The sequence below is a fragment of the Rattus norvegicus genome, chromosome 9 (assembly GCF_036323735.1).
Source record: "Rattus norvegicus strain BN/NHsdMcwi chromosome 9, GRCr8, whole genome shotgun sequence".
Lineage (NCBI taxonomy): Eukaryota > Metazoa > Chordata > Mammalia > Rodentia > Muridae > Rattus > Rattus norvegicus.
Window position 1 is genome coordinate 101,865,736 of NC_086027.1, and position 14,323 is coordinate 101,880,058.

The window sequence follows — 14,323 nt, forward strand, 5'->3', positions numbered from 1 at the left end:
AACCTTGCAGAGAAGGACTCATAAATGACATGACGGGGGACACAGGCAAAACAGCCCAGGGTACCTTCCTGCTGGGGTGAGGCTTGGGGTGTGTAGCTGTAGGAGCCCGGGACGGCCTGGTGCAGGGGAACATGCCTCTTCCTCCGTGTCTGTACTTGAGGCTCCATGTACTTTCAGGCATGGTGGTTATAGGTAAATGTGGGGATAGCAGGTGGAGATGAGGCTAGGGCGTGACTGACTATTTCAGTAGTGGCAAGGACTGACTCAGGCTGGGCCTCGGCAGGGCGATGACCTGCCCTACTTAGCCTGGAGCCTCCTCAGCCTGGCCCTGCAGCTCTTCCTCCCCACTGCCTCTGCCCCGGCACACCCAGAAGTAGAACAGAACTTCTTAAAGCTTTTGTAACCATTTAATTATAATGGGCTTAAACCAAAGGAAAGGGACTCTTGAGTCCTGGTCATTTAGGGTGCCCACCAGACAGCTAGGCTCTTGACTGTCTGGAGTGCCAAGGGAACCCTTAAAACATTTGCCCATCTCAGGGCCCTACGCTGTGATGGAGAGCCAGAACTGGACCCCAGGACAGGGTGAATGAGGAGATCCGAACACTTAAACCACTGCCTGCTGTGGGCAGAGTTGGTATGAATCAAAATTGTGTCCCCCCTTTCCTTCCCTGCTGCTGACATGGACCTTGTCCTTTTGGTTCCTAGGAGGGGTAGGGAGACTCGAGTGCCTCACTGGAGGTGTGGGTGGATCTCTAGCTTTGCTGGTTCCTTTTATTGCCTTAGTTTCCCTGCTGTAGAAAGAACTGAGGTGCAGAAGGACAGCAAGGACTCTCATGGAGCTGTTACCTGGAAAGTGTTCAGGCTTCCCGAAACCCTGAAGCTAGGAGCTTTTCTGGTCTTCATCAAAACTTTTCCAGGTCTCTGGATCATTTCAGTCCCCCAGCCTAAGAATTTCCCACCTGAGTATCTCCCAAGGGTGACTTTAGGTGCTGGGCCCACTGCATAGCTGGACCCTCGTGTTATGGGGTTGCCTCACAGGGCTACTCAAAGTCAGGCTGTAACCAGGTCTCTCCATTTCCAGACACAGAACCCACAGACGCCATAGGCTACAGTGTCTCAAGTCCCTAGAAGTGCCCAACAATAGGATTCAGGAGACTAGGCTTAGGCCAGCTCTGCACCCTGTGACAAGAGGAAACAGGGAAGCTGGTTGTTCCCAGCTTGCGGTAAACACGAAGAGAGCTCTCACTCAACAGTGCAAGCGCTGTCACTCCAGATAGCTCAGATCCTGGGAGCTTTGCTGAACTGTAGCTTGCACGTTCCTCTTGACGGAGGAATGGACCAGTGCTCTCTGTGGAGGGCCTGGGGCATGCTAATGGCTGAAGAGTCTGGTCAAAGAGGCCAAGAGCAGTGTCCATCCTCATGTCTTGGAGGCCGAGGACCCTGTGGGCCATCAGCTGAGCCCCTACGTCCTATGGCTGAGGCATCCAGTCCTTCAGTGAAGACAATGGTGGCGTATTCTGTGTGCACACAGGGGGCAGGCTCTGGTGTCTTCTCTCGTCCCTGAAAGTCCAGCTCCTCGTAGGCCACACTGGGAACAGGGGCTGCTGCATGCGCCTCCTTCTTCAAGGAGGGAAGAAGAAAGCCATCAGCATAGTCAGTTGGGGATTGGTGTACGCATCCCATAATCTCAACCCCTCCCTATGCTGGGTTTCCAGCCTGTCACTGGATTTGGGGTTCTTCTTAGAGCAAATGTACCTCAGCCACTGAAACTGGGACCTGACCTAACCTCTGTCCCTTTCCCCATTGCCCTCTGGGATATTTAGGGTGCAGCCCCTTGTTCCTGGCTCAGTTTCTACCTCTAAATGTTTCCTGGCCTTTTTGTGGGTTTGGGATTTCAAAATCTGATGTTTGCACTTTGTCTCTGCCCAGAATAAAATAAGTAGTGACCATGTTGGGCAGGACAGGGGTATGCACAGTAGGGTCAGGTGCTGGGAGGAGCAACAGGATATGGCTCTGGGAGCCTGGTGAGAAATGTGAGCTGGGTTCTCTCCAGTCTTCAGCCCTGTAGGTCCCATGGCCTCTCTACCTGTTCCAAGACCTAGGGGTGGACTGTGATAGATCACTCACGAAAGATACTCACCGGAGGGTCTTCCTTGCGTCCAGCTTCTCTGGCCTCTGTTGAGACACACGTTTTGAGTTAGAGGGCAGCTGCTGAGCCATCTTCCCTAGTAGAGAAATGTTCTCTCTCTGTCTCTCTGTCTCTACCGTGTGTGTGTGTGTGTGTGTGTGTGTGTGGCCTTCCCAGTTGGGAGTTCCCAGTTGAATGGTGAATTGTGGAATATGGCCTGCCACAGCCACACATGTATCAGTGCCCCCCTTTCTTGGTACACCACAGCGCAGGGCAGGCATGCAGCAGATAGCATGTGTGGCCTCTTAGCTGGCTGACGATCAGACCTCCTGGAGGTGGCAGCATAAGAACGATCCACTCAAAACAGGGGGCCTGGAGGTGGACTTAGACCTTCCTTTCAGTCAGAGAAATGGCAACTCTCATCAGTGGTTTAATAAAACCATCAGCCTGAGGCTGGATGTGGGCGGGGTGCCCACAAGCTTTTGTCGTGGTCAGAGTGTGTGTACTGTATGACGACCCTTCTGGTGAAGGCCCTTGTGGTGGTCAAAGTATGTGTGAAGTATGGTGACTACAAGGTCTGATAGGGACAGAGGCAGGATATGATGAACCTTACCTGACATACCTGTTGAGCAGAAGGCAGCGAGAGCCCAGGCCAGCAGCAGCAACACGGGGATACCCACTAGGACGCTCATGATGACAATGACCAAGCCTTGAAACTGGCCTTCTGGCTTGGGTGAGGGTCTGGGATATCTTGTTGGGGTCTCCAGGATTCTCTCTGCAGGACCACAAAGAATAGAGTTCTAGGACACCAATAGTGTGTTCTCTTTAGGGGCACACACCCTGCCCTCTCCAAGTCCCAAGGGCTGTTCATTTTGGATTGCAGTGACTAGCTGCCCACCCTACTTCCATAGGCCCCATCCCTTAAAGATAAACGAGCATTTGAGGATTTCTACAGGGAGAGGGACAGCATCTTCAAGGCTCCGGACAGAGCCACGGAAGGGAGCCTAACGGGTCCCTGGGCAGGAGGGGATCTCCTACTTCGGCTCCTCTAGCAGCACCTGTTACCACAAGCTCTGCTCCAGGACTCTCTTTGATTTGTGCCTTGGGAGGCAGGGAGATGGCCCCACAGAGGTAGATGCCACTGTCATTGCGCCGTGCATCGAGGATGTTCATGTGGAAGTCATGTCCGTTGGGCAGTTGTACGATCTGGAAGCGGGCATCCCGGACGGGCTGGCTGTAACCATTGCAGAAGGCGGCCTGTTTTTCAGTCTGGTTGCTGGGACTCAGACGGTACCAGTTCAGCTTAAGATCCTCCGACCAGTTGGAGAAACTGCAGGTGAAGGTGGCATTTGCTCCCTCTGACACTGTGAGCCAGGTTGGGGAGAAGGTGAGGGGCCTCCAGGGCTTATTGAGGACCTCTGAGATAGAGGAGAAGAAAGAACTGTGAGGAAGAGGCTTGTACATCCTGTCTGACATCTGAAATCCCTGGGGAGAGGAAGTCCTCTCAGACCCATCCCAGGGTACAATCTCATTAGCAGTTCCCCTACCTAGGAGCTTGTAGCCTCTTGCAAGTTGTGGATATGTGAATCCCCAACAAGCAGGGCTCTTCCTTGAGCATAACTGAACCTAGGGGCTGGAGGCTACTCTTCTGTCCTTTGAGACTTCAGGATATTTCCTCCCCACCCCCTGCAAGATGTCTCTATCTTCCCACTCCTGTTCAAGATGTCCCAGGCCTGACTTGTATGTTGCATTCCTGGACTTCTGGTTGGCTGGCTCAGTTCTGTCTGACGGGTCAGTAGGATAGTGGGGTGGGAGTGTGGAGGATTTCCGTGGAAACCCCAGACTTGGAGAGGGTGGACTCTTTAGTAAGCTTGGAGTCTGGGCGGTGTCCTGGCCCAGGGAGACCACCAAGTAAGTCAGAGCTACCCTGAGTAGCAGAAGGCACAGCATAGCAGTCATGTCTTCCGGCCAGATCAGAGGTCACAGCAAGAAGCCTCCAAAGAGCAGCTGCATCATTGCCCCTCAAGCGGACAGAAGGTCTAGGACTCACCCAAACAAAGATGTGCTGGGCTAGTAGGACTACCTACCAGGGTTTTGTCAGGGATGCCTGACGCAGCATGCAGGGGCTCACAGCTCTTCTCAACAAATGCCTGCCCCACTGGGAAGCTGCCTTCCACATACATGTACACTGACACAGAACATATAACCTTCCACCAGCACGCAAAAGCACCCACTACTGGGGCCCATAGGATGCCAGCAGTTGAACCCGCGGTCAGTTATGTAGGTACAGTCAGAAGCCTCAGGGTCGGGGAAATATAGACTTGCTGAGCACACACATGCTGGACCTTACCCAGGGAGACTGACATGCACACAGGAAACAGGCATCGAGACATCCTTGAAGCTACTTTGGCCTCAACTCTGTCTGGGCTGCCAACTGTCTTTGCCTTTAGCTGGTGTAGTCATTTGGCAACCGGGGCTCGTAGAGAAAGAGCCGGTGCAAATAGAGATATGGCCCCAGCTGTATCCTTTCCTCCCACTGATGGAGTAGTCATATAGCGAGGGAATTCTACCTGATTGCATGGCCCGGGGCACTGCGCCCCAAACACCACCCCCACCTCAGAAGTGGGGTATTTGATAATGCTTGGCTCCTCCCAGGGGTACAGAGAGGGAGGCTGTGCTGTCACAGCTAAGGTCATGGGCTCAGGAGGCAGGAGGCAGAGGCAAAGAAGAGGGGCCAGTGAGGGAGAAGCCGAACAGGAGGAGCCCGGCACACGAGGTAGATGAAGCCATCCAGCTCAGAAAGGAAGCCAGAGATACTCAGCAGAGCAGACTTCGGCAGAGGAAGACTCTGTGACACCCCCACTGTGTAGCCTTGCCCAGAAATAGTCTCCATCACCAAGGCAGAACTGGCATTTCCCCTCCTTGATGTTCTCAGCTGTACCATGGGTGACGGATGTAAAGTTAATCTAGTGACACTTGAACTTGAGAGCGGGCATAGCCTATGAGCTAGACCTGGAGATCCTCAAGGGTCAGGGTCTCTAGATCCTGTGCAGAGTGGGTGAGGTCTAGGTCACACGGTTCTGGGCAGGGAAGGCATTGGTCCATGTAGGTCTGAACAGACCAGAAGAACCAGTAGTGTCAGAAGTCCTTGGAGGGACTGGGCCCAGGCTGGGTGTTGCCAGTGTGATGACTTCCCCTTTAAGGTTCTGTTTTTTCTCAGAGGACACAACTACCTCGAGGACTTCAGAACACCCATTCTTGGCTCGCAGTTGTGTGCCCAAACCGCACACAGCTAGCAAGTCACAACACAGCGAAAATGGCATAGTGCCCGTTCTTTGTTTTGGGAAGGATTATCACACCTGCCCCAGGTCACCTGTGGTCTGTGAGCAGGCCAGGTACCTCTGTCCCGTTACCATCTCCCGTCCCCTTTGATGGGACCCCATCCACTAGGCTTTGGGACCGTGGCGTGTCCTCAGAGAACCACCTGCTACCCTTCCTCTCAAAGCTGAGCCCCTACGTTGCCCCAGATGAGCTCTTGGGTAGACATTTGCTAATGGTAGACATTTGCTGTTTGTTTCCAGATCTCTCATGCTCCTGGGTCTGAATGTGTGACAGTTTGAGTCACTTGTCCCATTCCTGGCTCTGCTATTCCTCTGATGGCAGGACCTGTGACTTCCTGGGTCTCTGTCCTTTTGAGTCTCTGCCTATGTCCATCCCAGGGCTCTGTCTGGTTCTGTTTAGATCCTGGTGGGCTCTTCCTCCCTTCTCAGAGAGAGGAAGACCCTGCTCTCTCTGTGCCCCACAGCCTCTTTACACCCTAGCCATCCCCCCTCAAAATTACTTTATAGACCTGGGATGTGTCTTCCCTCAGTGTGCCTATGGTGGGCCTGAAGAAGACAAGGGAGGACTTCCTCACAGAGGATGTTTTGCTAGAGGGATGGACAGGAGGGACTGGGCTTTGGCAAGAGAGCGTCTATCTCTGGAGGCCACCAAGTAGTAATACCATAGGGAGCCTACCCTCAGGCATTCAGTTCTTCTGTAAAGAGCAAAGTGCTCCCCCCACTCCCAGGAGGAGAGCAGCTGGTAATTGGGCTGGATGTGATGACTTCTAGAAGGTTCAACCCCAAGCAACCTCAATGATCCTGGCTCCCTGCACTTCCGAGAAAGTGAGATAGCTACTTCAGTGGCTGAGGCCCCCAGACAGTACCTCTGAGTCCCTCTTTCATGCAGTGGATGCCTATGGAACATACAGGCAGATGGAAATGAAGTGTTGCTGTGGTTAAAATGCACAATGGTGGCTTCTCTTTAAGAGATGGGAACTGGCTAAGTAGCCGAGGCTAGCCTTGAACTCACAATTCTCCTTCTACTTCCTACGTGCGGAGATCGCAGGCAGGTACTGTCATGCTGGGATAAAGGCATACTTCTTATTAATCCACAAGTGGTAGGTGGAGGTGGGATCATTCTGATGTCTGGGCACAGTGGGTGAGGACTTCCCGGTCCTCGCTGTGAGTTCCACTAATTTGATGCTGTTCGCATAATTAGAAACTTCACAGGAAAGAGAGGATGGAAAGCCAGGAAGATGGCCCAGCAGGTGAAAAACGTTTGCTGCACAAGCATGAGGACCTAAGTCTGGATCCAGATAACAGACGGGCGTGGCAGGATGTGCCTGCGATTGCAACACTGTAGCAGCAGAGACAGGGGAGGCCTTGGAGACTCGTGGCCAATTAGCTTGGATGGAAAAACACAGGTTTCAGGTTTAGTGGAAAATACTGTCGCAAGGAAATAAAGGGCCTCATAGAGTTATTAATTCACCTTGATTTCACCGTGTACTCATATTCAGATTTTTTTAAATAGTTTTTTTAGGACAGGGCTTCTCTGTGTAGACCTGGTTGTCCTGGAACTCCAGACCAGGCTGGCCTTGAACTTAGAGATTTGCCTGCCTCTGCCTTCCCAGTGATTGGATTAAGGCCTGGTATCACCAAACCCTGCTTTAACCTGCCTTTAAGAGAACAGTGTAACCATCAGCCATGCTCCCCTTGGATTTCCCGTGTCATCAGCTTTTACAACATAAGCAATGCATGGCAGTGATCTTAAGTTAGGGACTGGTCCAGGCCCCTGGCCCAGATAATACATGTGTGTCATTTGCTGAAAAGGACAAAGGTGAAAAGCAATATTCTATAATCCATCACAAGGGTTGAAAGTGTCCGTTTATGGGTACTGGTTGATAATGGTGCTTGTCTGGGTCAGTGGAGATCAGTTGGAGCCAGTGAGTTAATCCTTTGCAAAACTCTGGTAAAGATTTCTGTGAAGTATCTCCCCACCCCCCATATGATGCTCTTTATGCTGTTCAATAAAGACAGAGCCCCTTTGTTAAGGACACACACACACACACACACACACACACACATGAACAATTTATATAACAGACAGACACCACTCACAGATACAGTTCTCTCTCTCTCTCTCTCTCTCTCTCTCTCTCTCTCACACACACACACACACACACACACACACACACACACACACGCACACACAGAGTTCACAGACACAGAGACAGCCATGACACACACAGGACAGGAGACGCTGACACAGGGACGGATTCACAAAACAACCTTCAGGCAGGCAGAGATTCAGACTCACACAGTTAGACAGAGGATGGAGGAACATGAAGTAGAGAATTCTAATATGGACGGACTCTCTTAGTTAAATGACCCCAAGGGGAGGTGCATCTCTTGCTTTCCTCAATGAGACACCGATTCATTATTGGTGACTCAGAGCTAATCAGTGATGCATATAATCTGCATAAAAGTACAGTAATAAGGCAGGATATCATCTTCTGGCCCACAGACATCAAAACCGACACCCATGTAAGTCTCATGGGTCTTCAGTGTTGGCTGCGTTGCTAAAGTGTTAGCCAAGCAAACAAGAGGGCTGGAGAGTGATTTCTAGCACCTATCTAAGACCGGGGTGGCAGCACACATGTGCCTGTAACCCCAGTACTGAGAAGACAGAGACAAGGGGAACCCTGGGGCTTGTTGGAGAGCTAACTTGGCTCTCCAACAAGTCAGTAAAGTTTCAGGCTCAGAGAAAGATCCTGTCTTAAAAATCATGGTGGAGAGAAACTGAGGAAGATGCCTGATGTTGATCACTGACCCACACTTACAGATTCACACAAATGCACATAAAACACACATGCATAAGTATGTACACACACACACACACACACACACACACGCACGCACACGCACACACATTCCTCTCATTTGTAAAAATCACCAGAGGTGCCTGCCTTTTACGTGGTAGTGTGAATGGCACTGAGGAGATTTGGACCCCTCTTCACGTTTAGGTCCTATTTTCTCTCTTCTTGTGGGCCTCGAACCAGGATATGAGAACCTAGGACTGACTGGGATCTCTTTTGGGAATGTTTCCAGAAGCAGCCTAGTTGAAGTCACCCCTTTTCTACCAACCTAGTGAGGTGTGGGGGTCAGATTGTGATAATAAGACCCCCTTTCCCTACCCAACCTGTCCCAGGGCTTGAGCCCCTGGAGGTTCAGTGTGGCCGTGCTGATGGTAATAACTTCACTTTCTGGTCTTCTGCCCCATTTCTGTCCAACTTACTTGGGAGCCAGGGATCCTGCCATCAGTATATGTCTGTTCCCAGAACACTAATTCCAAAGTGATATACTAGTGATACTGGGAGGGGAGAGCTTCAGAGGACACTGGGAAGCCACTCAAAGTGCTCTCTAGGGGGAGGCTGGGTTGTAAGACTAAGCACACTTGCTCTGTATTTCAGTAGGATTCCTGGACCCACCCTGGGGACTCTGCAGTCTTCCCACTGGCAAGAAGATCTCACCAGAGGCCACCTCTTGACCCCGGACTCCCAACACTTAGAACCCTGTGATGATTAAACCTTGTTCTTCATAAATCACCCAGACTGTGGTGTTCCGTTACAACAACAGCAAAGGCCCTAAGCAAGGCTACCTCCTCCAGGCAGCCTTCCTGGGCGTCTTAGCCTTTACAAGTTCTACACAGAAGGTAAAGATCAGAAATGACAGGGGGCTTCTCAATTTCCCTGAGCTTGCTCTTAAATTTGTGTACAGAGGTATGTGGATAGGTGGGTGGCACGGGGAGGTTGAGAGGGAGAGTTCTGTTAGTCAGAGCCTGAGGCTGGAGGGCCACAAGGCAAGCTCACTGCAGACCACAGGCTCCTGTGTGTTGAGGCCAAATCATAACCACACAGGCGCACACAATACCTTATTTAGGCAAGATTCGTCTAGATGAAAGCATGGTCAGGTAGGTGACAGGGGTCCCTTGTTTGTTACAAATGGATTGGACTCCCCATGTCCACCAGAAGAAATATCCCCAGTGTGAGGGTCCCAGAAGGGTACCTACAAGGATTAGCAGGACTATTATTTTAAGTAGACACGAGATGCTGCAGACACACCCCATCTCCTGCCTAGGCTGTTAAGGACACAGGCTTACCAAGCCAAAGAAGAAGTAGAGAGCCTACAGACATTCAGCCCAAACCATCTCTTACAAGAGTCCCAGCTAGGGAGAAGCAAGCCAGCTAGAAGCACGATGTTGGAGCTCTAGCTGCATCTAGGTGGGGATGTGTCCCCAGAGGACTTGGGACGATGAGGGATAAAGGGCTTTTTAACATCTGCCACTGATGCTTGGCAATCCAGAACATCACAGTGATGTGAGAAAGTAAGATGGGAGGGGGGTGAGTTGTTCCTAAACTCATACTGGAATCTTTACCCCAGGACCTCAGGTTAAAACTCCTAGCAAGGAGTGGGAACTAGCTATAGGATTAATTAAGATAAGGTCACGTAGGAGTAGGGTAAAGTCTTAGCTAGTAGGGATGGTGTCTGTGTAGAAAGGGAATTACGGACACTGTCTGATACCTGTGGGTAAAGGCAGAAGTGGAGGATGTCTAGATACCAAGAAGCCTAAGGGTTACTGGAAAACTCAGAGGCAGGAGGGGGACCTGGTACGCACTGGCCTACAGGCGTTGAAGATCTTCTTCTCTTGAGTTCCAACTTAAGAACATGAAACCTGCTGGGAGTCGGTGGCACGCACCTTTAGCAGTCCTTGATCTCTGTGAGTTCAAGGTCAGCCTGGTCTACAGAGCAAGTTCCAGGACAATCAGGGCCACACAGAGAAACCATGGCTTGAGGGTAAGTCGGGGAAAGAACCTCAAGTCTGAGACAACGCTTCCTAAAGCCTCTCTCTGCCAATTGTGGTGCTTGGTAACAACAGTCCAGCCAAGCCACTGAAGACTGTACTAATAAACCAGGTGAAATTGTTTGTGCCTGGGATCTCCCAAAATTGGTACTGGACAATTTTGAGTTTGAGGCTGGCCTAGAAATCTGATGAGACATTGTCTCAAAAAAAAAAAAAAAAGAAAGAAAGAAAAGAAAAAGAAAGAAAGAAAAGAAAAGAAAAAGGAAAAGAAAAAAGAAAGTCAGTTTCTAAACTAATGGATTTATATCTATCTATCTATCTATCTATCTATCTATCTATCTATCTATCTATCTATCACCTATAACTGTTTTCTAAATATCTATCCTTATACAGATAAGTCAAGCTCTCATCCTCCTCAAAGAAGATTCTTTTTGCAGCATATAGAGGTGATTACAGAGATATACAGCTGTTCAAAATGCAGACAGAGTAGATGACTGTGGCACAACCCCGATGTTATATTTGGAATGAAACCTCTAAGCCTAAGGCTCACAGAAGAGAATGTTGTAAGAGCCACAGGTCCAGGACCCCTGTTGATAGTGTTCTCTAGACACTGCAGGGAAAGCATACCCATGAACTCTGGACCATGGTTGACTAAACACAAGACAAACATAATTATTACACCACTTGACACACAGTTATGAGCAGAGGGAATGCCGCATGGTCCTATCCCTACATGAAGAGCTATAGGAAGCTAATGGCAGAGGGAGAATCAGTTACCTCAGAGACGTCGAATTCCCACATAGGTTGTCCAGTCTCAAGTGGTCAACCCTGAACGTGTGCACATATAAGTAAAGCTAGATACAGGTGTGTATACACATATATGTATAGGATGTGTATTTTTCAGAAGTATACATTAAAAAAGCAAATCTGACTTTAAGGAATGTGTCTTAGGGTATGTTTGGCAGTTTTCACAGATGGTCTGAGTAAACCTCATGGCCAAGGCAATGCTTGTTTCTCCCTAATCGTAGGCGAGAGGCTAGAAAAATACCTCAGCAGTTATGAGCTCTGGTACTCTTCCAGAGGACCCAGATTGAATTTCCAGCACCCGCATGGTGGCTCACAATCATATATTTATTACTGTAGCTCCAGGAAAACCAATGCCTTCTTCCGACCTCTATGGACACCAGGCACACACATACTGGCAAGCCATACCCCACAAGGTAAGATAAAATAATAAGACAAACGAGAGACTGACTTGTATCTTTGGAATGAAACCCCTAAGCCTAAGGCTCCGGAAGAATCACAGGAGAGAGTGTGGTACGGTTATAAGAGCCAGAGGTCCAGGACACCTGTTGATTGTTCATTAGACAGGGGAAATGCACCCATAAACTCTGAACCAGGGCTGACTGAACCCAAGGCAAGCCAAAGGCCACCACGCTCACCAGTGGTTCTATGGACTAACTTAGGTTGTTTTTCCCAAAAGTGTCTGCTATGAGGCAGCTCAGGCTGGTCTTGAACTTTGCTGGGTGTGCTCCGCTATGACTGTCTTTAGTCTGAATACAAGCCGGACCATTTCTGAGCCTGAGTTTTCCTCACCTCAGTCCCTAGGCAGGTGCTGTGGAGGTTAGGAGACTTGTAAAACAGAGTAAACGTGAGAGGGTCTGTCTATGGGAACGGCTGAGAGAAAGAAGGGTAGCCAATGAGGAAGGAAGGAATGTGGTAGACTAAAGGTCCATGACCGCCAAAGGCACTGGCTGGGTAAAGTGTTCCACGGGGGATGGGGTTGGGGGCTGGAAGGGGAGGCATAGCAGCTTTGAAACATTTGTCAGACACAATCTAGAGGGGGCCTGCATAAGTACATCTGTATTTCCATACTCTCTCACGAAAGTTTTGTTTGGGGACATGCCTGGTGTGCCGGTCACCAGGGTGAGTCATAGTCCCCTTTCTATCTCAGTTGCTTCTCTCCAATGACACATATTCCTTCCGACTTTGTTCCCTGGGTTTCCCGACAAGGTTCCTCCGAGGCACCTCTTTTACCCATAGGGCCTCAGACCATCGACCATGTTCAGGCCTGCTTCCTCTATCCAGTCTTGACGGCAAACCATGGGCTGTCTTAAGAGGCTACTGTGGAGGGAAAATGTCCCTGGCTTCCCAACCAGCCTTGGTCTGCAACCTAGGAGAGGGCCTGGGGTGGTGAGTACCCAGGTCCCAGTCCCATCCTGCTTTCATGGTAGGGAAGAGGCTGGGCTAAAGGTGACTGGGACTTCATATGAGCCAGGGGACATCATTGCAGGTATTAAAGCAACACGAGAATATAAGCTTCTCTGGGTCACACTTCCTTGACCTGTGGGTGTAGCGTTGACCCAGGAGCTTGATGACCTCCAGGGGGAACAAAGTTCCCCCTGGTCCTGGGTTCCCAGTGAAGGTCATCTCAGTCCAGAGGGTAGAGGGCAGGGATCACGGGGTACAGGAGCACAGGGAGCTGAGTTTTCACTGTGAGGAATTTGAGCAGGATTGCTGTACCCCTCCATTTGCCTCCCCCTCCCCAGAGTCCACTGGGGATGCTGTGAGGCCGGGGATATGCACTGGGGAGTCCTCCAGAGAGGCTCATGGGAAGCCTGCCCATGAGGGTAGACAGATGATTATACTCTTGGATCTTCAGTCATCTATACAGTGTGTAGGGCAGACCCGGTGTAGGGATGTCCCCAACCATAGGAAAACACAGAGAAGGGCTAGGGATACCAGAACCGGGCAGAATCCTGGAGCTGGGCCACAGTGGCTAAGGTCAGATCTCTCCAGACCTACCGTCGCTCCACAGAGAGGGACATAGAAGATCAATTGAGATTAGACAAATGTTCTGTCTGTTTAAAAGCAAGGAGCGGGTGGATTTTGAGTCCCGAGGAGAATTCCACCTGTAAAACCCGCCTAGGGCTGAGAAATGAACCGATCTGTGTAACCAGGGACACAGCCATCCCCTGTGCTCAGTGTTCCTCTCCTCCAGTGATAGGAACGGAGGGTGAAGATTTCTTTAAGCCCCAACCCAGCCACCAACCCCTGACCCCGAATCCCTAGGAGACACATACCTAGAAGCCACCCTGATTGCCAGCTCAACTGTAGCACAGCCCAAGTGAATGACCAGGGTACCTGCTGGACCCACATGCCCAGAGCCCCTGGCTGTGTCTTCAGTCACGGTCTCTTCTTCCTCCTCCTCCTCCGCTGCTCAGGCAGAGTTGTCTGTGCGGAAAGGAAACTGTCCTGGGTCATGTTGAAGGGAGGAGACCTGTTCTTGGCTCCCGCCCCCTCTTCCTCCACCTCCACAGGGGTGGGAGAACAGGCGACTAGAGGTGGGGGAGGGGCATGGAACGGGAGGGGAAAGGGACCGATGCCTAGAGCAGGTAAGGGACTAGTGAGAGAGTGGGGAATAGAGAGTGGGGAGAGAAGACCAGCTGTCTTTGCCTCTTGCCCCCCTATGGGGTTCTCTCCATTTCAAGTAGTTTTGGTCGTTTCCATTCCTGGTACCCCTACCCTTAGCTCCTAGGGCTAAGGGAGACTGAAACTAGGGTCAGATTCTTGTCCTTTTGGAGGGTAGATGTCTTCCCTTGCTCTGGTATCTATGGCTGGAGTGAAGGTGAACTGGACCTTCCCCTACCTTGTCTGCCATGAGTGTCCCCTGAGCTATGCCTTAGTTCTTTCTATTCGAGGAGCAAGAGCCCAGCTATCCCACATGCTTGTGTTTGATGGGTCAGAGGAGGCCTCAAAGGGCTATAGTGAACATCTCCTAGGATCCTGAGAAGATGCCTTTCTTCCCCTGACACACCTAGAGGTTCAGAAAGCTCCTGGGCCTGGTCTTGCTTTCTCTCATGGCTTTTCTTCCTCTCAGGACACTGGATATGCCGTCTGGATTTCTGTCTTCTCTGCTTTCAGAGTTGTCCTAGTTTGCTAGCTTTGCTGCCTGGCATCTTCCTCTTCGCCCGAGAGACCTAACACCAGTCTGGAGTGGGCATAGTTTTT

General features: G+C 50.7%; 1 protein-coding gene across 4 annotated transcripts; it reads right to left on the bottom strand.

Moving 5' to 3' along the window:
• Positions 1–388: 388 nt before the first annotated feature.
• Pdcd1 (programmed cell death 1) lies at positions 389–13,543 on the bottom strand. 4 transcript variants are annotated; one of them, XM_017596858.3, is made up of 5 exons: positions 13,396–13,543; positions 3,187–3,546; positions 2,751–2,903; positions 2,141–2,175; positions 389–1,617 (listed from the first exon to the last, which is right to left on the bottom strand). In XM_017596858.3, exons 1-5 carry the CDS (start codon positions 13,469–13,471, stop codon positions 1,390–1,392), a joined length of 852 nt encoding a protein of 283 aa, XP_017452347.1. In that variant the 5' UTR covers positions 13,472–13,543; the 3' UTR covers positions 389–1,389. The 4 variants fall into 4 exon arrangements, with proteins under 4 accessions (XP_017452347.1, XP_008765618.1, XP_006245586.1 ...); XM_008767396.4 differs by having other exon boundaries at positions 389–1,620; XM_006245524.5 differs by having other exon boundaries at positions 2,742–2,903.
• Positions 13,544–14,323: the final 780 nt, after the last annotated feature.